Source organism: Vanessa cardui, chromosome 21, assembly GCF_905220365.1.
Source record: "Vanessa cardui chromosome 21, ilVanCard2.1, whole genome shotgun sequence".
Classification (NCBI taxonomy): Eukaryota; Metazoa; Arthropoda; class Insecta; order Lepidoptera; family Nymphalidae; genus Vanessa; species Vanessa cardui.
This window is the reverse complement of record NC_061143.1, coordinates 1,109,851-1,136,538: the sequence shown is the minus strand read 5'-3', so window position 1 is coordinate 1,136,538 and position 26,688 is coordinate 1,109,851. Positions and strand designations below refer to the sequence as shown.

Genomic DNA, 26,688 nt, shown 5'->3' with positions numbered 1-26,688 from the left:
TTATCATTATTGAGTTATTAGATTGATAATATCGACATTACTTATCCAAGCTGACCTGAGTTCAGATAATATTAAGTAATAAAATCAATTGAAATATCATTAAATATAAACAAAACTGGCCATATTGGTGTATAATCTTTATTCCATTTATGAATATATTTATATGTGTGATATGTATGTGTAATCTGTGGGAAGATGCTCGAATTTCACTAGGCTGCACGTGCCAAAGCGAGACTGAGATATTACATGTGTTCCTGTTTGTAAATTTAAGGAAAAAGCCGTAGTATAATATTATAAATAAATATAAATCTGAGACACACTATCACATACATTACTCTGATCCCAATGTAAGGAGCTAAAGCACTTGTGTTATGGATAATCAGAAGTAACGACGGTACCACAAACACCCAGACCCAAGACAACAGAAAACTAATGATAATCTACATTGACTCGACCGGGAATCGAACCCGGAACCTCGGAGTGGCGTACCCATGAAAACCGGTGTACGCACCACTCGACCACGGAGGTCGTCAAAAAATATTATATATGCGGAAGTAACTTTGTCTGTCTGTCTTGCTTTCGCGCCAAAACTTTAGGACCGATTTAAATGAAATTAGGTACACAAATAGTCTAGATCCTGAGTAAAACATAGGCTACTTTTTTGGAAGCAAAAAGGTAAGAGCTCTTTGTATAAAAAATGTTAAGTAACAGCCTGTAAATTTCCCACTGCTGACCTAAGGCCTCCTCTCCCATTAAAGAGAGGGTTTGTAACATATTCCACCACGCTCTTCTAATGCGGGCTGGTGGAATGCACATGTGGCAGAATGTAGACGAAATTAGATACATGCAGTTTCCCTTACGATGTTTTCCTTCTCCACTGAGCACGAGATGAGGTACATATATATATAGGGATGCTTGCCTGGGTTTGAACCCAAAATCATCGATTAAGATGCACGCGTTCTAACCACTGTGCCATCTCGGCTCTTTGTTTACCAATCATCAACGTAATATTTTAGGTTAGTTTAGTAATAATCATATTCTACGCGAGAATAGCCGCGGGTAACAACTAGTACATTATATGTTAAATTAATTATGGTTACGTAAGGTTAGTAATAATTAATTTTAGAGAACTCATGTGGCCTTGATCACATACTTGATCATGATAAATATCATGTTCCTTAATTAAAAAATAACAAAAAATGTGTAACGGGTGTAAAATGTACAGCTATTACTGTTCACGTGACTCACGTACCTTCTATAGCCAAAAAACGTACTGGTAAACTCCAGGAACAAGTATATACCGTTTTAAAAATGACTTATAAACATACAAAAACCTAACTAACTTATGACGTTACTTCGAAACGTTCTGATAAAAAGTGTAGTAACAAAAAATAACTCAAAATTTAAAACATATTTTTTAATTACATGCCATAAAATTAAGTCAGATTTAGTAATATTTGACCTCTTTCTTTCGTATAGTCTATAACTATTATTTAGTCCATATGTTACTCTTAAGAACTATATACTTTTATTATGTAGAATAAAACATATAGATATACGAGGTGTTATCTTATTACATCAGGACGAACTTTTTTATAAGTATAAATGTAAATTAAAATAAGCGAATACAAATACGCGGTCCGTCTGCAGAGAAATAAAATAATGTAAGATTTTAAATGAACATGTTTATTTTTATTATTAAAGTTATTAATTTCGGGATATTTAATATGTTTCTTATTTTTATTCGGTGGAGTTTGATATTCCGACATTATCTACGAATGTATTGTCTCGTGAACAAGACTTTCGTAAATAACTTTAATTAATAATAACTTTAGTAATAAAATAATGAATAAAAATTCGATGTAATAGTGTAACATAATACTGATCTTAATTTACAATGACAACTCAGATGACCAGCGGGTTTTTCGATCAACATATTCCCTTGGAAGTGAAGTTCCGGTCAGATCAGACATTTGAATAAGTACAGCTGGCCTCGTTTATATTTAAAAATCAGTCAGCATCTCGCCATAAGTTTATCGAACGCGTCGCTAACGCACGCTTTTAATCTTAAAGAGTTTTAGTGTTAAGTTCGGTAATGGCGGGTGTGTCGATATTTTTGTGTGTTTGTTTGTGGTTACAATTGGTTGCCGGACAGTTCGGTAAGTCTAATTTCATGGTGTTTTTCTTTTAATGGTTTATTTGACACGACAGAATATATGAAGTGTGTTGTTGTTTAAATAATTAATAAGGGTTCCTTTATAATTGTTAATAATTATTAATGTTGTTTTTTTTTAATTGTGGTCTCTATTTTAACTTCCTACTTAAGTAATTTTTAAAATTCGTAATATTATTCTGTAATTGTTATTTAACTATACAAATATTCTCGGCTCAAATAAGTTGAGTAGTTAAAAAGTTTTACGGAAAAAAGGTAATTAAATTACATTAAAGAAGATATATTTAAAACGTTATTAAAATTCATGGTTTTTGTACTGTTAATTTATACGCTGTAAAGTTATTTTATTAAATATATAATTATCATTTTATTAAGCTAAGTTTGTACGGGCAAATATTAACTTATCGGAAATATATAAAGATATGTGTGGTTCTGTGTTTTATGTATATCACTGAAATTGTTTGTAATTAACTTTAAACACAGGAAAAATCCTGACGATTGAAATGTACCCATTAATGTAAACAATTGACGTTTAAAATTTTATAATTACTGTAATTTGAGAATGAACAATTCAACGGATATTAATTAATTATGTGATAAAACGCTTAGAATCCGTCATTGTTGTTTAGGGAGGACTTGATCACTATTGCAACATTTCACTGCTGGGTTGTTTTCTTTGAGTTTCATCTCCCGTTCCTCAGACAGCACTTAAAACCGGTTGTGACTCTTCTGTTCGAGTTTAATTTTTCTCATCAGACTTTGAATGTAAAGGAAAAGAGTATGCTTGTATTCGTGCATACACCTGAGCTGATAACTGGTCACTCTTTAGTGTGACCGAGTACAGGCACAAGGGACAAAACATCTTAAATCTTAAGGATGCTATGGTAATGCATTGGTTCTGCAAGAAATGTTAAACCAATCCTTAAAGCGTCAATATCTATGGGCGGTGATGATGGCAATAGACAAACCACCGAAATATTATAAATTAATTAATTTAAGTTATTTATTGATAAATTTATTCGATACATTTTGGTATATACATGTCTATGGAGTTGATGCTTTGAGGGCTGATAATGTTTCTAAATTGTTAATACAAAACGTAATTATTCTTACATGATCGATAAAATTAGCTAAATATTTTATTTGAAATCGTTAACGGCATTGTTGTTTGCTAAAAAATTAATATAATATGCGAGAATTCATTGATAATACAAATAACTATTAAAAGTTTCGTTTAAAATTTTCATTAAAAAATTAACTTCATAGCACATGTCAAATTAAAAAAAACATAAACTTAAACTAGCCACACAGCACTAAAATAATTAAAAAAAAAGTTGCATTACATCAGTAGTAATCGCAATTGTAACACATTTTAAAAGGAACGTAATAAAAATAATCTAAACAGGTTGAAACTGTGGTGATTAGTGCTAATTAAGTCACAATTATGGCGTTCATGGGTTTTGCATTTCATTATATAAGTTAGTAATCTGTAAATTGCCATTTTTGCTCGAGTTAAAAATTGTATTTTTTTTTAATCCATAATTGTTTTTATAGTAGGATTTTTACTCAATGACCTTCGCATATTAAACTACTTAAAAAAAATGTATTTTTTTAATTTACTTGCTTTTAAAATATGCGTAGAAAAAAACGTATAAGGAATAAAACAATTATTTTTATTACGACGAATCACGTTCTAACCGGTAAGAAGTTAAAACAACAAAATTAACAATAAAGCATAATAAAATAAAATACCTAAAGTCTCAACGAATATTTTATTAAAAAAAAAAAAGAATATACATAAAACTCGATCGTTCGATTATTTAAAACTACCCAAACAACTTTAACATCAAGCAATAGATAGTTTTAAAATATTTTCCAAGATGTCGTAAAAAGTTTTTTTTATATTATTATAAAATAATATGTAATATTCAAACATTTTAAATCAATATTGTTAAATAAAAAAATAGATAATCAATTAATGGAAGTAAAAAAAAACAATATCCAATTTTGTATAATCTGTGAATTATATAAGTGAAGGTTATAAAGTTTTGGCGGCAACGACTATAATAGGAATAAAATTGGTTTTGTAAACGTCACCGAACCGGTTGGCAGCTTAAAAACCGCGGGAGTTTACCGAGTTTATATTACAATTATATTTATAACGTGATAATTATTTATCTTGGAAATACCAATCAAAACAAATAAAATATTGAATGACAATTACGGGAATATTAGATTTACAGTTACAGGTCAAATAGGTCAAATTAATAAGTATCTGTCATAAAGGAATCCATAATAATCAACAGATAATACAAGGTCATTGACAGTTTTAAATATTAAAAGGAATCAAATGTTACAATAACAAAAAAAAAAAAAATTTTTGACTCGAGTTATTTTTTAATTTAAATTTATGTTGTAAGTTTTATTATTAGCTACATTGTGTCGTATGTTATTAGAAAAAGTTAATTAGCTTTACCATAAAAAGCGATGATGTATACTGGGTAATTATTATTTGTATGGCATAGCAGGTAATAACCCAAACACGCTCCACGGATGTACAATTGTGCTTGAATTTATTATTACATATATTACAGTCTCGGTGAACATAACGATTTGTTTAGTAACCACGGTTTCGGTACTTCAAATGAAATCAATTTTATTCAAGTTAACTTCACAATGAAGCCTTTTTGTATCGTCAATAATTAAATACAACCGTTTCGGAAAGCAGCTTCCAGCCAGAAAAAACAGCAAGAAACTCTCATAGATGCCCTTTTCATATAAACAGATTTACAATGCTGTTCTTTACAGTAATTAGTGTCCTATAATGGAATATGAGTCTAATTCAGAGCGTTTTTTTCTAAAAAGAAGAGAGTACTCTTAATGAATAATTGATGTATTTATTAATTAAGTCTTAATAATATTTTTACATTCACATATAAAAGTGCACCTTTGCTTATTTGCAAAAGTTTCTACGATTGTTATTAAAAAAAATATATAAATTATAATACACTAGCTAATTTTATGCATTTGATTTTGTTTATTTATAATTATCCTATATAATTATCACGCTATCTATTGTTCGATAGAGCTAAACTGCTTATACACATGTAATGTCAACAATAAACGATACTTTGTATTATATAACATCTGTAAATCAATATATATATATCAATGAACTAAATAATATTGTCTTGTATAGGCTTCTTCCCTCCTCGCGCTGAGCGTCGATACCCATCATTTGGTTTTACACAAAACTTCTTACCAAATCCAAATGGAGTCAGAAACACGCTGAACAATCTTTTCAATCTACAAAGAAACCCGCCAAATCAATACGATCAATACAGACCAAATCAATATGACCAAAATAGGCCTATTTACAACAATCAATACGACCAAAACAGGCCTATAAACAACAATCAATTCGAACAAAATAGACCGATCAGCAACAATCAATATGACCAAAACTATCCTACGAACAACAATCAATTTGAACAAAACAGGCCGATTAACAACAATGAATACGATCAAAACAGGCCTATAAATAACGAGTATGACCAAAATGGACCGGTCTATCCACCAAATAATGTTCGTTTTCCAAATCGAGGGGGTGAAGATATACCACAAGATAATGTCAACTTTGAACCGGAACAACCAACGCCGGAAACCCTACAACCGGTCAATGTTCCAAAAGAAGAGGAAATGGGTTATGGTTTTCAGAACAATGGAGACAAACCCAACACTGGTTTCGTCAACAACCCTGACGAAAACTCAGCGACAAATGAAGCAACCTCTGCCCCGCTTGGTAATAATCAAGGACAGGATGATCAGTTCAGTAACAAGAATGGAATACCCACCGCTCCTCCACCACTGCCTCCTTCCACCGAATTACCCAAACTGACTCCAGTGCCTCCGTCTGAATCAAGAAACAATTTCAACTTTGGATCGCAAGGATTATTCAGTAATAACTTTTAATATTATATTATTAGTTCATAATTGTTAACATCAATAATTTATTAATAATTCTCATGAGTGATAATTTGCATGGTAAGGCTATTGAAGTACATAGCTCTGGTTATACACTAAACAAAGATTAATGTGTGATAATAATATTAAATAATTATACTTAAATTAATGAGGATTGTGGTAAGATTACTGACAACGCTAACTTAAATTAATTGATTATTTGTAATGTACGCAACTAACTAAAGTCGATGTCATATCGATTAAATAATCGAGAAACCATCGTTTCCATATCGGTAATCAAAAAATATCGATTTTAAATAATATATTTTCGTCGTTGTCTAAATTAATGTGATATAAAATATCAGTTAAAATTAACTTTCGTAGCGATAAATATAACACCAGCTTTATTATTAGTTGTTAAGATTTAAAGCATGTTAGGAAAAACAAACTCATCCTGTAATACACATCAGTTTATGGGTTCTCCATGCGTTATTTGTTTTGATTCTGATTGCCTATTTCGATTTTGACTATTACTAGATACCATCTCTTTATCCTTCAGAGTATAACATATAGAATCGTATCATTTTTATCTCCTTTGTAAAAATTCCGGACTATTGGGGCCTTACTCATAGTCAGTAGGGTATAATATATACTATAATCCGACAATTTCGATAGTCCAACATTGCCCTGCAATACGTTTGTACCGGGGTTTCACTGTATATACTTTCATAATAAAGTAAAGTTCTAGTAATATCTGAATTTGAATAGGATGCTGATTCATTTTGACAACTTTAAGATTTGCAAAATGTATTTTCCTCTATAAACGATTAGCTAATACAATGTAAATACGTTTGGACAAATATATTAATGTCTTCATCTATTTGATTAGTAGTGATACATAAAATCACTGTTAAGTTTAACCTTCGTCGAAGACGTCATATATATAATTATGTTATTTAAATTATGTTATATTAGACGACATCCAAGCGGAGATGGCACAGTGGTTAGATTGCTTGCATCTTAACCGATGATTGCGAGTTCAAAAGCACTAAAATTTCATGTGCTTAATTTGTCTTTATAATTCATCGTGCATGTGTCTAATTTGGAATAGTAAGTCTGTCACAAGTGTGTACACCAACCCGCATTGGAGTACGTTCTCCCCAAAGAGAGAGGAGGCCTTAGTCCAGCAGTGGGAAATTTAAAGGCTGTTACTGTTATTAGACGAAATCATAATAAAAATGTTGGATAGGGATCTAGGTTTAGGTATTTTTTTAATTAGGTTAAGTCCTAACAAGAGATCCATTTTCAAAATCAAAATAAATTTTATTCAAGTAGGCTTTTACAAGAACTTTTGAATCGTCATTTTACAATTAAGTGAAGCTACCACCGGTTCGGAACGTAGATTCTATAGAGAAGAACCGGCAAGAAACTCAGTTGTTACTCTTTTTCAACATTTAAAAAATACAAAGTCTAATTAGTTAAATACAATTCTTTAAATTAATATATCCTGCTTGGAAGTCAACAGGTATTAACTCCACGCTTTTTTATCACCTCATTGAGTGTATATGTGTAGTTCAGATAAAAAAGGTCCATCGTTGAGAAGTGAGAAGCGTTTTGATTTTCAGTAGTGCAGTCCTATCAAGACCAATCGCTTCAGTCATATTTCCATTTGAATATAAATGGTACGTTGAAAAACTGATAAATAAAGAATTTTATTTCTATGTATTGTATTCACGCTATACATTTGATTTAGTAATTAGATTTTATAACAAAAAATAACCGACTATAATCGTAGCCATTTCTTTAAAGTTACATAATAATAGTTGTAATTTTTAAAAAGCAAAGTTTTCTGATTCGCGACGTTTCGATAAAACAAACTAGATAGTCTTGATATTTGGAGAACCTTTGTTGATTTATATGTGTAGAAGTGAAATGGAGGGTCACGCAAAAATAGACTTTAAAGATTGTGCTGCAAAGTTTAATTTTAAACTATATTTATTATGTACAAATGACAATTATCGTGTGCGGTTTGGTGATTAAACCGGTATAGTTACACAACTTAGATGTGGCATCGGCAAATTCAATAAAACCGATTGCTACCGATTTATATAACCAATAGAAATAGCTCCCTATCGCGCCAGTCGACGCTATTCGTCGCTATATATTCTCGCGTTAGCTCAAATTGACGAATATATTAAGTCACATATTACAAGTTATTAGGTTTGTGTAAAGATCATATTCACCTAAGAAATAAATATTGATAATTTGGGATAGCGTACTTAATTCGGATGTGACCGGTTTTACGAATTTTGCCGATGCTATATCTAAGCTGTGCCGTATTGTGATAAAATATAATTTTAAGCACGGCTGTCAAACCAGTGACGTGTGACATTATCATTAATAATAATTTAAAGGTATACAAACAATATTAAGAGTAATAAAATACTTATTCTGAGAAACAGAATTTTGTATCCGACATAATTATTTATTATTTAATACGTTAACACCTTTTCATTTTTTTTCCTTAAGCTCAATAAAGATTTCCTTCGTCCACGGCTGTAGATAAAAAAGCAACTAAAATACACCCAAAATTAATAGTTCATTGAACTTTGAAGCCAAACCTGTCTGAATAGCCGTAATAAATTGTTATTAATGACGTATAAACTTATTTCTCAAGTGAGAAACTGAAATAATCTTTAAAAAACTTATTTTGGTTTAGCATTGATATGGCCAATGAACGTAGAAAATATAGTTTAAAATATGAAAAATATTTTGACGTCTATATCTATACTAATATTATAAACGAGAAAGACGTACATATCTTTCTATCTCTGTCGCTCTTTCACGGACAGAAAAGTGATCGGAATTAGATGACATTTCATATACCTGTTGACTTCCAGGCAGGATATATTAATTTAAATAATTCTTTTAACTAACATGACTTTTTTTTTTAAATGTTGAAAAAGCGTAACTGAGTTTCTTGCCGGTTCTTCTCGGTAGAACTTCTTTCCGAACCGGTGGTAGCTTCACTTAATTGTTAAATGACGATTCAAAAGTGCTTGTAAAAGCCCACTTAAATAAAGTTGATTTTGATTTTATGGACGAATCTTTTTAATAATATATATATTTCCGCCTAATTTCACAGATCACTAAAAGCTGGTTCTTCCCCCAACTGTCACCGACTACCGTCAAAAAAACACACAAAATATAATTGCTGTTTTAATAAAAAAAAAACAATCTGACAACCGAAATGGCATTCGAATGATATGAATCATTCGTGACCAAATCGACTTCCCTGTACAATCACCAATTCTTTCTACAGCTAAAATTAAAATGTCACGAAATAGAAGTAGGTAGTATGAGTTAATATCATAACACAACAATATGTCCTTTGAGAGCTATGACATTATTTTTTATAATCTGTATTTTTTAGATATATGGATATATTTGTGCATTTTTATTTAAAAATAGGAAAATATAAACGTTATAGTTAGATCAAAAAAAATATATATATAAAGTCTACTAGCTGTTAGCGTATTTGCTCGCGTAGGAAATATGAAAACGTTTACAAATTAACTTAAATATTACTTTGATATAAAACCTCTTTGTTTGCAATTCCTTTTTTCAGGCTCTAGACTATCTATTAGTACGCCGAATTTCAATTTTAAAAACGGTCAAAGTAATTTTAGCGTGAAAGCGAGACATAGTTCCTTTCTCATTTATAATATGAATATGGATTCCATCAAGAAAATAATAAATACCAAGTAAACAACATCTGACATTGATTTAACTTGACATTATTTAATCGAAAGCTTAAATAATCTATAATATTCAATATTGATTTCTAAAGAAATTAAATTTTCAACATCAATAACAACAACGATCTGTACATTCCCACAGCTGGGCTAAAGGCCTCCTCTCCCTTTGAGGAGAAGGTTTGGAAAAAAACACGCTGTTCCAATGCAGTTTGGTGGAATACACATGTGGCAGAATTTCTTTGAAACTTGTCACACGCAGGTTACCTCACGATTTTTTCCTTCACCGCTGAGCACGAGATGAATGATACAGACAAATTAAGTACTGGGTTTTATGCCTGGGTTTGATCCCGCAATCATCGGTTAACTCGCGTTATAACCCAGTGGTTATAATCCATCCATCTCCACTCTATTATGTATTACGTTTTCGGAATATTTGAAGAAAAATTAACGCGAATGAGTCGTTAATTGGAATATTCTTGTTCTATGAATAACATATTAGAGCTCCATATAGCCTAGCTATTAGCAAATTGAATGATATATAGCAAAGGTTTGTTTAGCATTTTTCCCTCGACTGAAATAAGACTAGATGTTTTTGTTTTTATTTCTCGAAGGCGTTCCACAACGCTAAGTTATTATCAGCGTGCATTAGTATGAGTGACGTTCTATTATAATATTGTCTTTGTGTGTGTGAGACGAATGTAAAAAATACAAATTAGTTTCTATTTGTTTATTATTATAAAACGTTGATTATTTAACGTGGAGCGACCTTTTGTATTTGTGTTGAATTTAATAAATAACGTTTAAATATTTAACGGTTTAAGAACGAAAACATATTTTCTTTATTTTCCGATATCTTTTTAATCTGTGCAATGATTATTTTTCAAATGACCGTTTTTTCCGAGCAAAACAAAGATGGCTGCTCGTTACGTAACAATAATAAAACTAAACAATCATTTAAACTGAACGCTATATTTGTACGAGGTACATTTTTATTAAGTTTGCTTGTAAGAGGTTTGACCTCAAGTTTTATTTGAATTTATTAACACTAAAAACTCGCTATTAACAAAATTCGTTCGTCCATTTTCCTCATAGCTATATTTATGTTTGAAGTAGTCAAGGTTTCGTTGGTCATCTAACAGGTCATATGAGCCATGACTGGAATTAGCAAACATATCGTGTATTAGCTTAGTGATGTGAGCTCTCTTCGTCCAGTGTAATTAGCTACTTGAAATTATATTTGCATATAACCTCTTTTAAACGTATTTTCGGCCTGACATTCTTTTTTTTTTAAAAACCATTTGATATTATATATACCCAAGACAAGGCTGCATTATTTGGTGTTCTAAATTTAAACCCGGAGTTAATAAAAGCTAAAAACGCTGATTGGTCGATAATAACGTCATCAGCTACCAATAGCTATTCAGGATACAAAAATTGTTAATTTGACATTGATATTCGCAACCGAAGGTTGATTTAACTAATTATTTTGTGAATAAGAGCAGTGATATGCTAAAATTTGCCTTGATTAGGTAATGAGGCATCTTGGAACCTCTGATTCGTACCGGAGATGTTAATTTTACTAATAAGAAAGCCTTATTTAATAGTTCGGGTGTCTTTTTTATGGTATAGGTTGGCGGACGAGCATATGGGTCATCTGATGGTAAGTGGTCACCATCACCCATAGACAACGACGCTGTAAGAAATATTAACTATTCCTTACACCGTCAATGTGCCACCAATATTGGGAACTAAGATGTTATATCCCTTGTGCCTGTAGTTACACTGGCTCACTCACCCTTCAAACCGGAACACAATAATATTGAGTACTGTTATTTTGCGGTAGAATACCGGATGAGTGGGTGGTATCTACCCAGACGGGCTTGCACAAAGCCCTACCACCAAGTAATCTATCTAAAGTTTCTACTAATTATTATACTACGTATAAAGCGGCTTGTAACAGCAAAACCTTAATCATTATCATTACATATTATAAAACAAAGTCGCTTATCGCTGTGAATCTATACATGCTTAGATCTTTAGAATTACGCAACGGATTTTGATGCGTTTTTTTTTAATTCACAGACTGATTTAAAAGGAAGGTTTGTATGTAATACATGGACAATATCAGTAAAGAAACACAGATAATTTAGTTAATTTCTGCTATATTTAGTTAGCATTGCCACTTGCGAAGCCGTACGTTAACTAGTAGATTATATAATAAACTGGAAACCTGGTCCCCCTTGACACACTGCGTCACAAGTTCCAAACTGCTACGAACGTGTTTTTATAATTATGCTTTTATAGCTTGTACAACGATATATCGCAAAGTATTTAATATAAGGATAGCACATAAAATGGGATTTCATGCTTATAATTTACTCCTCCTTTTTTTCTCGCTGGAAAAACGCTTTACGCGCTTCCTCCACGTGATGGAAAGTGGGGGGGGGCGGGTGTACTCCCCGGTTCCCTGGACGCCATGTGCGCCCAGGTCCACCGGGTTTACTCACTAAAAAACCAGGTATCCTCTCCGTCTTTCGGCGGACGCCGCGGGATCGCTTACGCATGCTACTGTGATATAATTTATTCCCCGCCTCCAACTTCGCACGTGTGCAATGCTTATAGTAAATATAATATTATATATAATATTATATATAATAGAATATAATAGAAAGAATATTTCTTGTTTCTTTACTATATTGTTCATGTATTATATACAAAAGCCTTCCTATAGAATCACTCATTCTATTAATAAAACCGCATCAAAATCCCTTGTGTAATTTAAAGATCTAAGCCTACATAGGGACAGACAGCGGTAAGCGACTTTGTTTCATAATATGTAATGATGATTATATGGGAACACAAAGCCTTAATATGCAGTTTTATATCTCAACTACTGGACATAACATTCCGAAATTAACGTATTTATATACTAAATATATGTAAAGAGATATACAATCATGACATTGAATGTTACGACATCTGCATTTAAAGTAAATATATATTATGTTAGTTGGACATAATGTAGCAGAGTTATTAGCAAATGGTATATAATATGCTAATATGAGATCTGTTTCTCTGTATTTCTCATTCAGTTAGAATCAATGATATTCTAGTAAATGGATATGTCATTAACGCGCAAATAGTGAAGACTAGAAAACGTCCTAATTGGGACGTTTGCCTTTAGTCGTTTTCATCATAATTATGCCAGTAATACGTTATAATACATCATAATTACGTAGTAATACGTTTTGCGTAATTAAAACATCTAGTTATCCCTTTTACTTATTGTTTTTATCAGCTATCCTTTTTACTTGTAACGAAATGTAAAATAAACGGTCCCCGGCGCGGCACACTTTTTTCTGTTGTTTAGTATGGGTATAACATATCTGTTTGTTAGAATATCATTGGTGAGTATATTATTATTTTTAAAGAACGTCAGCGTTGGAATTATTAGGAACTAGTAGTCGCACGCGGCTTCGCTCGTTTTAGGGAGTTGGTTGTGCTGTGTTTGGAAAAAATTACTATGTCCTTTCTTGGATTTCAAGATTCCATATGAAATTTCATCAAAATCAGTTCAGCGGTTCGATAGTGAAACAGACAGACAGAGTTACTGTCACATTTATAATATTATTATAGATTAATAATATACCGTCCCCCCAGTGGTAGCTATCGTAGGGCCAGGTGGTGCAGTGCACCAGGGCCCCTGAGTTCAGGAGGCCCCCTAAACTAAACCTTAAACTTCTGAAGCTAGAAAATGACGACCCTGCGCACAAGATTTCTTATTTGGTATCAATAATTTTAAAGGGAAATTATTTGTTAAAGAGGGATGGGAAAGAGGTGGTGAGGGTTTGATTCTTTTTCTATGCACCTGGGCCCTTCCTCACCTAGCTACGCCACTGTGCCCCCCCCCCCCCTCATAGCCTGATGGGATCAGCATCGATCCTGCAACTATTTACGTCCCTAGGCGCCCCTTTAACCATTGTGCTATTGACGCTTTAATAATACTTACATAACAGTAACAGCCTGTAAATTTTCCACTGCTGGGATAAGGCATCCTCTTCCATTAAGGAGAGGGTTTGAATATTCCACCACGCTGTTCCAATGCGCGTTGGTGGAATGCACATGTGGCAGAATTTCGAAGAAATTAGACAAATGCAGGTTACCTCAAGATGTTTTCCTTCACCGCCAAGCACGAGATAAATTACAATTATTTATAGTGGTGCTTGCCTGGATTTGAACACGCAATCATCGGTTAAGATGCACGCGTTCTGACCACCGGGCCATCTCAGCTCACTTACATAAGACTTGGAAAATTTTATATGAAGCGCTATGCCTCAGCGCACACAACACGCTAATCTAAGCTGAAGTTTCCGTGTTCACGTCTAAACAGTTACAAGCTACCATTAGTTTTAATAATTCATCTCGTGTTCACACAGAAGGAAAACATCACAAGGATTTACATTCGTTGCGAAATTGTAAACTAATAATTATTATGAAGTAACTGACTTTACTTTTTTTTTTTTTTTAAATCTTCCTTTATTATAGAGGGTTTGATCAAGTATGATCATGCCACCCTCATTGGAACATACATATTCTTATTTCATCATGCAAAGTTATCTTCGCTTAATAGCTAATAAAACAAGTCTATACAACATTTGTGCCTCCTCCGATTGAGGAGAAGCCAAAATACTGTTACATTTTCCAACCTCATGTAAGTTTATTCCATTTTCAAATTTCATAAGAGACCTTTCAACTTCGTTCCGGACACACTCCACCATGACATGATAAGCGTCTTCTACTTTATGGCACTCCGTGCAATTAGGTGTGTTATTTTTTGCCATTAGGAATGCAAAACTGTTTAATGGAATATGTCCGGATCGAAGTCTCAAAGCAAGAACAATATACAGTCTGGATAAAGTGGAATCAGAAAACCAAGGAATTCGCATGAGGTGGGGTTGAATCGTTCTATACCATATACCCTTAGTCAAAGATCTCTCGTCAAAATACTCCTTCCACAGTTGTGAGCACATATTTCGAACAACGTATAGATGATCAGTGAATAAGGGTAAACACTGAAATGGAACTCCATTAGTAATAGCATCTCTTGCAAGAACATCAGCTTTTTCGTTTCCTGGGATGCCTATGTGAGAAGGTATCCACTGTATTTTAACAGTTTTATTATTACTAGATAGTTTCGAGATCGAATCTAATATGCTGTAGGCTATCGGTGTTCCTCGAAAATTCGAGGTACATCGAGCCAGGTGGTAAATAGCACTTTTAGAATCTGTTAAAATAACATATTTCCCATCCTCCAATGAATTAATATAAGAGATAGCTTCCGCAATAGCAATCAATTCTGTATACATAATTGAAATATTAGCAGTAACACTTAACTGAATGTTTGTATTTTTCTGAGAGTCATAGATCGCAACCCCACTACCAAGATTTTTAATTTTAGATCCGTCCGTGTAAAGCTTATGGAAATCGTAATAAATCAAATCTAAGAAACTTTCACAAATTTGCTTAAGTTGCGTTAATTCATACTTCTTTTTATTCTTATTAATTCCTTGTATTTCTGGTTCCACTACACCTGAAAGATCCACATTGCTGACCCATGTCTGTAAAGTATACATTTCCAATTGTTTATTGGAGTGAAAGGACATATTTCTTAATTTATTATGAGTGAAAGCAAGTAGGGGCCTATTCCTATGTCTCCAATAATTACTATCCTGACATAAAGTACCTAATTTTTCCATTATTTCAACAATTCCATTGTCGTTAAAAGATTTGCTTTTTAGCCAAAACTTTCCAGCTAAATACAGCCTACGAAATTGTAATGGTTCTAGTGAGAGTTCATTTTCCATTATGTGTATAGCAGTAGTTTTTATAAATCCTCCGATTATACGCATACATTGATTTTGGATCTTATCTAGCATATCTAAGTGAGTTTTGCAACTATTTCCATACAAAAAGGAAGCATAATCTAATTTGCTTCTTATCATAGCGATGTAAATTCTTCTTAAATGAACCGGATGAATGCCCCAGTCCGAGCCTGCTAATATTTTAAACAAATTTATTAATCTAAGACAGTTATTTTTAAGTTCTTTAATATGTTTAGACCATCGTAGTGATCTATCTAGCCATAGTCCTAAATACTTCACATAATCAACAGTTTGCATCTGAATTCCATTGATAGATACACATACCGATTGTCTGCGATAACCTCTTTTAAAAACACATAATTTGCTTTTTTCTGTGGAAATTTCTAAACCAATAAATGTCAGTAATTCAGTAAATCTATTAATTGCTATTTGTAATTGTAGTCTTCCTTCGTGTACATTATCACACATAATATATAGAACGAAATCGTCTGCATATTGCGAGATAAATACATTATTTATAATTTTGCAGATGTTACTGGTAGCGACATTGAAAAGGAGAGGTGAAAGGGGATCTCCCTGTGCCAAACCGCAACAAGTATTTCTACAATAAGTAGAAGTACCTACTATAATTTTTAAATGTCTCTCTTTTAAAAAATTCCATACATATTTACAAATTTTAGTATTAATGCCAAGTTGCTGCATAATATGAATTAAACTAATCACATCGACATTATTGTAGGCATTGTTAATATCAATAAATGCAGCAATGCATGTCTGATTTTTTGATAGGCCGATCTGAATACGTGACACTAACTTACTGAGGTTATCTAAAGTAGAACGACATCTTCTAAAGCCAACGGTATCCGAAGACAGTAGTTTATTCCTTTCGATGTACCACTCCAGTCGTCTAATTAAAATACTATGGAATACTTTACATATACATGAGATGAGGGATATGGGACGTAAAGAGCCAAAAGACTCCGGATTTCTTCCCGGCTTTGGGATTGCAACGATGGTAACATCTTGCCACTGTGAAGGTACAAAGCTAATTGAATAAAAATAATTAAAAATTTTTAGCAAAATGGATTTTCCATTGACAGGTAAATGAGCCAACATCGAATAAGAAATATTATCACTTCCGGGAGATGTATCTTTGTGAAGCAAGCAATGTTTTAACTCTTGTCTAGAAATTTGTATGTCTAAATTATTTTTAATAACTTTAAAATAAGGTTCCTTTGGAGATACAAAATCAGGAGTTAAACTATGCAAAAGCTCAGTGGCAGCTGATTTACCCACAAAAGATCTTGGTCTTTTAGACCCTTTTAACCAACTCACTTTATACCACATCTCACTTTGAGTTACCCTGCTATCAATTGAAGTATAATAATCGTTTCTTAATTTATATTGACACTGACGCATAATTTTTTGAGTATTACTAATTTTTTCCTGTAAAATCTTAAAGTTCCGTGGGATTGGGTTACGCCGAAAAAAGGAAAGAGCAAGCCGTCTCTCTGCTACAAGTTTTGATAACGATACATTCCAAAATGGTTTAGGTGTAAAATTACAGGTCGGATTACGGTTAATCTTAATAAATGGAATAAAACGATCACCCGCCGTATTAATAGCATTTAGAAAGTTATTATATAATTTTTGCGGGTCGTCAGTAACAAAAGAAAATTCACGAAATAATTTTTCCAAAAATTCTGTGTAGGATGACCAGTCAGCATTTTTATAATTACGTCGAAGAGGTATATTATCCTCAAACCCTTTTTCCCATTGTGTCGTTATCTTAATTATAAGATGATCACTACCTAAACTTTCATTTATAGTTCTCCATTTAAGTTTCATTGCAATGTCGGATGAAACTATAGACAAATCGGGGGAAGACTGTTGTATATTATTATTTACAAGTTTGATACGCGTAGGGCTATTATTGTCATTTAAAGTTACGAAACAACTATCTATAAGTGCATCATGAATCTGAGAACCGCGCAAATCTGTTTTGTTTGACCAATTACCATGGTGCCCATTAAAGTCTCCCAAAATAAGAGTATTACTATCTAAAAGGTTAAATAAGTTCTCCCAATCTGATTTAGAAGTTCGTACGGATGGGGAGCAATAAATGGATGCTATATACTTAACATGTTCGCAATTAAAAACTTTCACTACAATCATTTCTATGCCAGCATTCGTGCTACTATAATTATTCTTCAAAGTAGATGTAATGGAATTATGAACCAATATTGCTACTCCTCCATAAGAATCATCCCTATCCCTACGGAACATATTATAACCTTTTATTTTAAGATGGCTATCCGGTTCTAACCACGTTTCACTAAGTGCAGCAATGTGAATCTTTTCTTGAATTAACAATTGTTCTAATGTCAAAGACTTTGGACGAAGGCTTTGTGAATTCCATTGTATAATATTGAGCTTAATTAACTTACAACTTTCAGCCATTATTATTTCAAATATTCAATAAGTGACTTCAGCATTGGCCAATCTGACATATTTTCGACTATCACTAACATCACCCATTCTATACAACACTTAATGACACTTTGCACTTTTTCTTGAAATGACTCATCTTTTAAAAATAAAATCTCTTTTAATCTACTTAAAAGTTCACTAAATTTAATTTCTCTTTTCTTTTCATCTTTTTTATCAGTATTACTATTTAAATTTTCATCCAACTCAATAGAAAGATCTTCTTCGAACCCATTGTGTTTTCCTAAAGAATGAGACAATGTTTTTTTATTTTTTTTATTTTTAGGCGTAGTAGAGGTTTCTTTTACAATATCAGCAAATGTTGGGACTTCTCTGAATACTATTGGGGTAGATTCTTGTGGTAGAATGTCAAACATATTACTTGTGGGTTTATTATGTGAATTAACATTGGATTTATTATTTTCCAATTTATGAGACTCGGTTGGTACGTATAAGGTCAGAGCTTTTCTATACGTGCAGTTAAATTCCGCCATTAACTCCCTTAACCTCTTCTCTTTTCGATATGCCGGACAAGAGCGCAGCAAAGACATATGTTGGCCTCCACAATTACTACACTTAAATATTGTAGTATCACAATTAGGGTGGTTATCACCACATTTTGGACATACAATTTTTGCGTTTGAACATCGTTTCGAAGTGTGTCCAAGCTTCCAACACCGAGAGCATTGTGTTACCGGAAATACATAAGGTTCGACTTGGATTCTTAGCCCATCGACACATACATATGACGGACGATAGGATCCTTTAAAGCATAGACGTATGGATTCACTAGGTTTCCAGTCATCCCCTTCTCGATTTCGACGTAAAAGTCTATTTACAGAAATCAGTTCTCCTGCATTTGGACAAATAATACTTTTCATAATCTCTTCTTCTGACAATTCTATATCTACATTCTTAATCACTCCATAAGAAAGATTAACCTCCATGGCTCTCTGAATTCTCCATCCTAGATCTCTAAACTTTTTACATTGTTCAATCTTATGTATCATAACTTCATTAACAACGTCGACTCTTATCTTAAATGGGTTAATGTATTTAATTTTCTCGATATTTATTATTCCTTCATTACAGAAAATTTTAGCTAAAGAGAACTGTTTCGGTAACTTTTCTCGGGATGATATATAAATTTCAAAGAATTCTTTATCGGTTCTAGATTTATACTTCTTTTCGTTTTTTTTTTGAACCAATTTCCATTCGTCTTCTTCATCTTCTTCTCTGTCCCTTTTGCTGGCTTTCTGTTCCTCGTCATCTTTACTTACTTCATGTGATGCCTCTAATTGTTTTGGTACTACTTCTATTATATCCGCTACCATCTCATTTTCGCTCAAATAATTAGATTGACGTATATTGTTGTTTTCATATTCATTCTCGTATTCATATTGTTCGTCCATTATTATTGTAATCGACGGTCAACAGATGTGCGCAAGGCGCCCGCAGGTAAAAACCTAGCGGGTACCGCGATAAGACGTACGTAAACAAATTAATAACAATGCGCGCGTTTACTACGATCGAGTGTCGAGCCGCGAGTGGAACTGACTTTACTTTATTTTGCGTTAACTCCTAACATAAATTTTAGGGAACACTTACGAAACTGAAAACATGTTTTTGGTATATTTTTTTTTCTGTAACATAGGTTGGTCCAGCTTTATAAATTGGCGCTGTAAATTGCAACCAATCTTTACATCGCCAATGCGCCAACAACTCGGCCAAAAGATGTGCCAAATATGTTATGTTGTGCCAGTAGTTTACACTAATTCACCGTATCACTACATTACTGAGTATTGCCGTATAGCGATAGAATACGTGATGAGTGGTTGGTACTTTACTTGGTGGTAGGGCTTTGTGCAAGCCCGTCTGGGTAGGTGCCACCCACAGTTATTCTACCGCCAAATAACAGTACTCAGTATTGTTGTGCTCCGGTTTGAAGGTAGAGTGAGCCAGTGTAACTACAAGCACAAGGGACATAACATCTAAGTTCACAAGGTTGGTGGCACATTGACGATGTAAGGAATAGTTAATATTTCTTACAGCGTCATTGTCTATGGGTAATGCTGACTACTTACCATCTTATATACCATAAAAAAATCAATGGTTTGAACAACATCGCCAATGCGCCACCAACCTTGGCCAAAAGACGTTATGCCCTTGTGCTAGTAGTTCAATGTACTCACCGTAACACAATATTACTGAGAAAATCTGTTTAGCGATAGTATACACCATAAGTGGTTGGTACCAATGGTTTGAACAAGTCCTACCAAGTTAAACATTTCTCACATACATTAACCTACTATTGGTTAGGTAATAGATAATGACCTCTATGGTCGAGTATTATGTACACTGGTTTACATGGGTACGCCACTCCGAGGTCCCAGGTTCGACTGACTCGGTGTAGAAAAGGTTCATAAATTTTTCTATATTGTCTTGGGTCTGGGTGTTTGTGGTATCGTTACTTCTGATTTTCCATAACACAAGTGCTTTAGCTACTCACATTGGGATCAGAGTAAGGTTAGTGATGTTGTCCAATATTTATTTATTATAGCAACATAGGGTTGTAACTTTCCATCGATATGAATAATATTATATTGATACATCACTATGCGGCTGAGTTGATTGTTTACTGTTCGTTTTTATAGCTAACGCGTCGTTTGTAACGTCAGACCATCGTTAAGTGCGAGACAAACATATTATGTATACATTAATATAACTTAGGGTACGCGGTTGTGATGTTTTTGTAGAATTGTTTTATGAATCGTTAAATGATGGCAACTAATACTTAATGCTTACTGATTCACGTTAAAATAACTGAATAGATTTTAATGAAACTTTACAATAGCGTATAGGCCTTAATTTATAAAGATATTGTGTGAAAAATAACTGACAACTAACCCAAAACGCGAGCGAAACTGTACTACATACTATGTATACGCTACTAAATAATTTTCAATTTTATACAAATCAAGATTCATAACAATCCAATAATTATAAGTAAAGTATAAACATTTATATAATATATACATTTGCGTATTGTTCACGCGGACAGTTTTTATTTTTATTTTTTTATTATCATGTCTACAGACTCGTTGACCGTACCTTTGGCGTATCTTATCTTTGATTTGTCTTTTTTTTAACTTTAGTTGCATACCATTGACAAGTTGTATTGCATGAGGATTCATTATTATTATATTCATTTAATAAGTCATAATACAATTCTATTCCATTTCACTAGATATATATTTTTATTGGCTTTAATAATTAAAGCAGATATATATTCGGTATATAGAAGATATAGATCGGATAACAGCTAGGTCAACACGTAATAAAATTCGATCATATCGCGTGAATTCGATATCTGAAATGTAATCGTGTGTTTGAATTGTTGTTGTTTGTTGTTGTTGTTGTTATTGATATATCAATGAATTAATTACAATTAATTTTATGTATCCTGCCAGAAAATCATTAGCAAAAAACATAGCATCATAAATAAGGCTAGAGTATGTTTTTATTACCCACTAGTTTTAGCGCGTTCAGTTTTGCATGAAAGGATAACAGACATCTATACATACAAAAATTTGCCTTTCTGATCACCGTAAGATTACAAATATCGTTAGATTACAATCTACCTCGTGAGATTCTAATCTGTCGAAATATTGTATGAACCGTAAAATATGATTGCAATTTAACACATTGTTTTTCACTATATTCTAATCTATATTATTTTAATATCACAAACAGACACATCAAATTTATCATATATCTTTTTACATTTTTAATCTACCGCTTGGAACCTTTATTTAATTTTTTCGTCATTAGTAATTCGTTGTTTAATGTCTTCATTAAAATATATTCCGGATCTAAGTCTTGACGCAATATATTTTCAATTTAAGAGATAAATTGTCACAAGGATATGTCATAGCCGTGTGAAGTTTAATTACGTCGAACTTTAACATACGTATATATGTGTAATAACATACTATAACACATATATAATGTTGCCTGTGATATATGGAACGATTTTGATTCATGGTGTTGATTATTCGAATAAGAACTAGCGCGCACAGGTGATTTTTGTCACGGTGACTGTTTCGTCACTCTTGTCGAGTCCATGAATATGTATGGAGTTGCGCGCACGTTACGACGTGACAATTGGGTGACATTTGTGTCCGCTAGCGTCGTCAGTCTTGCGCTATCTGCGTCACCGTCTATTCAAAACGTAAACATTCGTGAAGACTATATTGATAATGATGTTCTAATAGAAGAAGTGGAAAAGAGCCCAGCTCTTTATGATAGAAAATTGATAGAGTATTCAGATATTCACGTGAAAATTAAAGTCTTTTTCTGCCGAGTCTCACGAGTTCACAGATAATCACCGTCTCTTCGAAACCCATAGTGGCAAATGACATTTCGATTTCGAAAATGTTTTGTCACTATCTCTATTAATGAGCGCACTGCAATTTGGAAACGTGACGTGACAATGACAAACACTTTAAAGACACCGTGACAAAAGTCACCAGTGCGCGCTAGTTCTTAGAATTTTTGAAATTGATGAAGTGCATAAATATTACCAAATAATAATCTGTAACAATATTAAGGCATAAATTTGAAAAAGTACAATAGTACTTTTTCAAATTTATGCCGCGGCTTTTTGGTACCAGTGGCGGCGCAAGATCTAATCGTAATGTGGGCAACAGTTTGCGAGGCCCTTTGCCCCGCGAGGCCGTGGGCGGTGTGGGCCACTGGTGTTAGATACTCGATACGGATAGAAAAATTATATAAAATTATTGTTCCGTGTGAGAATATTAAAAATATTTTTTGGTGATAAAAACATATTTTTTTTAATTATCAAGGGGACTCTTAAACAGTTCAATGTTCAAAGTCATCGATTTATGTATCATTACAATAATAACTCGGGGCGATTGCATATACATTTTAAGTCAGAATAAAGTATATGAACGACATTCCTCCATGTGGGATTCTCTGGTTATCCAAACGTCTAATGCATCCTAGTACACCAGAATATCCACTAAAAAAACCATTGGTACCACAGGATCGCTTTCGCCTTGACGGTCGACCTGATGACCAAACCTTAGTATAGTACGACACTTAGATGTAACGTCGGCAAAATTCGTAAAACCGATCACATCCGAATTGAGTATGCCATCCCAAATTATCAATATTTATTTCTTATGCGAATATGATCTTTACACAAACGCAACAACGTGTAATATCATATGACCTAATATATTCGTCAATTTGACACGTCGATTCGCTTTCTTGGGTTGAACTGACGTGAGAATCTATAGCGACGATTAGCGTCGAATTTTCTATTGATCGAGTAAATCCGCAGTAATCGCTTTTATTTTCAATTCATTGCATTTTCCGATGCTACATCTAAGTTATGTCGTACTATACACCATATTGACTGTAAAATCCCTTTACCGATAAATAATCGACTAATAATAATTAATACGTACATTTCCAATTCAGCACATGGCCCATGGCCACGAATGACTTATTCGCTCTATATGACGAGTTTAATATATTATTTATCATATCTCTTTGTCGGAAGTCGCCTTGGCAATTTGTTGTACAAGTGTTACACATATAGTATCCTGTTTAAGTTCCTTCTACACTTAAATATATAATAACACGTGTAATATATGTTATTATGGATTTATAACCTCGCGGTTATGAAGTTCGATTTGAAATAATGTCATATTGTATTACGATAGCTAACTTATTAAGGTTATTACATACGGTATAGTAATTTTTCATATATTACCTATATAGTTGTATAAATCAGCAAGTATATAACAAAACAATTGCCTTTATAGTTTTTATTTATATAGGAATAATTAACATTAAGTCCTTACATATACAAATATGAATTTAATTGCTGCTGTATAAATCTTGACCGCGTGGAATGGTGGCAAGAATGCTAGCAGCGTTTACCCGTTGAGTCGCAATTCCGATCCTCTGGGCAAAAAACGAACCAGCCCTCCTGTCACCAGTGGAGGCAATAAGGCGAGGTGTTATACTTTTAATGAAGCTCTTGTCACTACTACTCCAAGATCAATTTGTTTTAATAACAAATTGGACCTAAAAAGTAATTTGGAATAAGCACCGAATATTTGGAACACTTTGTCGATTTAATTAGTTAAAATTCAAGGTGACAGTAACAGCTTGTTAACACCCAATTAATTTATTTGATGGTAGTGATTTGTGCCACCTTTGGGTACCACACACTCATCAGATGTTTTACCGCCAAATAGCAATACTTAGTACTGTTGTGTTCCGGTTTGAAGGGTCATTATAACTACAGGTATAAGGGTATTATCTAACCCCCAAGATTATCTGCCTTACGTATAGATATAACAGTGAAGGTCAATAAATATAATTTAATTAACAATACAGTTTGCTTCAATTAAAACATGTTTATTGGGTGGTTCGTTAACACAGCTTGGTGTCTGGGCGTTTGCGCTAGCTCAGCTGGGTAAGCACCCAGCTCTTATCACATGTTCTGCTGCCTAGCAGAAGCTCTTAGTACTATTGTATTCCAGTTAAGTAACTACAGGTAAAAGGGACATAACATCTTAGTCCAAAGCTGGTAGCGCATTGGTGATGTAAGGAATGGTTAATATTTCATACATTGCTATTGTCTATGGGCAGTGGTGACCACTTACCATCAGGTATCCCATTTGCTCGTCCATCAACATAATAATAAATAAATATGTAGAAGAAAGTAGTAGCTTCTCAATGTTTTATTAATTACTCCATTGATAATAGTAGCCTTTAATTGATACTCCATTTGCAGAGGAATCATGTACAACAATAGAAGGAGGCATCGGAAGTTGTATCTCCATAGTGACGTGTCCGACGTACGTGAAACTGTTGCAGCAAGTCAGAACGAACCCGGCCGCTGTGCAAGTGTTGAGGAAAGCTCACTGCGGCTTTGAAGGCAACAATCCTAAGGTACCAAACGCCAGTCGCTTTTTGGGAACAAAGCTTTTTTACGATACTTGTTCACTCCACGAGTAAGAAAAAAGGGTTTTACGTAAAACTAGTAGTCTTCCGCGGCTAGGCTTTTAGGGTGTTGGTTGATATGTGTTAGGGCAAAAAGGTGCCTTATGTCTTTTCTTAGAGTTAAAGTTTGTTTCATACCAAATTTCATCAAATTCGATTTAGTGGTTTGGTCGTGAAAGATCGACAGATAGACAGAAAGAGTTACTTTCGCATTTATAATATTAATATAGATTGATTTTAGTTTTTATCATTATCAATTTTGTCATTATTTAGTTATTTTGAAACTTTAATTTACTTCATTGTATCTTATTTAATACATTGTATACATCAAAAAGAACTCGTTCCAACTTGGTGTCACATGACACCTAGTTCGTATTTTTAAATTGTTAGGCTTTATCGAAGTCTGCCGAATCGATTAGCGTAAAATTAATATGGATATTTTATGTATGGGATAAAAGAATATAACAAAGAGATTAGGAATATATATGGTAGTGTTGGCAGCTAACCGTCATCTGTACAATGACAGGTAACATTGCCTGTACATTTCCCACTGCTGAGATAAGGCCTCCTTCTCCATTAAGGAGAGGTTTTGAAACAAATTCCACCACGCTGTTCCAATGCGGGTTGGTGGAATGCACATGTGGCAAAATTTCGATGATATTAAACACATGCGGGTTTCCTCACGATGTTTTCCCCACCTTCCTACACTCATTGAGCGTCGTATGTGAGGTTGTATATTGGTTTTTCATCAAAATCATTGTTCCAGGTTTGCTGCCCACTTAACTCTATACCGAACACTCCGCCGCAGACCGCAGCCCCACCAACAACAACTACCACAGTGGCTCCTGTCACACCCGACGCGGCGTCCGGGAAATCCCTGGAATCCGATTTCCTTCTTGCATTCCCCGCGCCGCCAGAATGTGGAGTTAGCAATGCCTCATTCAGCAGAGTTGTTGGAGGAATTGACGCTAAGCTAGGTAAGATCTATTAAATATATGTAATGGGATGGATGTAGGAAGGCTTATCGGCAAAAACTTGGTGATAGGATTTTGTGCAAGCCCGCCTGGGTAGGTAGATAGATAGATAGATAAAAACTTTATTGCACACAAACATTAACAGGAAAAAAAACAGTAATAACAAATATAAGGAAAAGAAAGTGGTGTACAAGGGCGGTCTTATTAGTTACCACCCACTCATCAGATATTCTACCGCTAAACAACAGCACGAAGTATTGTTGTGTACCGGTTTGAAGGGTGAGTGAGCCAGTGTAACTACAGGCACAAGGGACATAGCATCCTAGTTCGCAAGGTTAGTGACGCATTGACGATGTAAGGAACAGTTAATATTTCTTACAGCGTCATTGTCTATGGGTGATGGTGATCGG

At 33.6% G+C, this 26,688-nt stretch overlaps 1 protein-coding gene across 1 annotated transcript in view; it reads left to right on the top strand.

Moving 5' to 3' along the window:
- The first annotated feature begins 2,010 nt into the window (after positions 1 to 2,010).
- LOC124538960 (venom serine protease Bi-VSP-like) overlaps positions 2,011 to 26,688 on the top strand; it is a 32,887-nt gene continuing 8,209 nt past the window's right edge. Inside the window, exons 1-4 of the mRNA XM_047116247.1 lie at positions 2,011 to 2,159; positions 5,373 to 6,131; positions 25,096 to 25,253; positions 26,071 to 26,281. Of these exons, the coding sequence (XP_046972203.1) occupies positions 2,096 to 2,159; positions 5,373 to 6,131; positions 25,096 to 25,253; positions 26,071 to 26,281 (1,192 nt within the window). The 5' untranslated portion in view covers positions 2,011 to 2,095. The remainder of the gene's footprint in view (positions 2,160 to 5,372; positions 6,132 to 25,095; positions 25,254 to 26,070; positions 26,282 to 26,688) is intronic.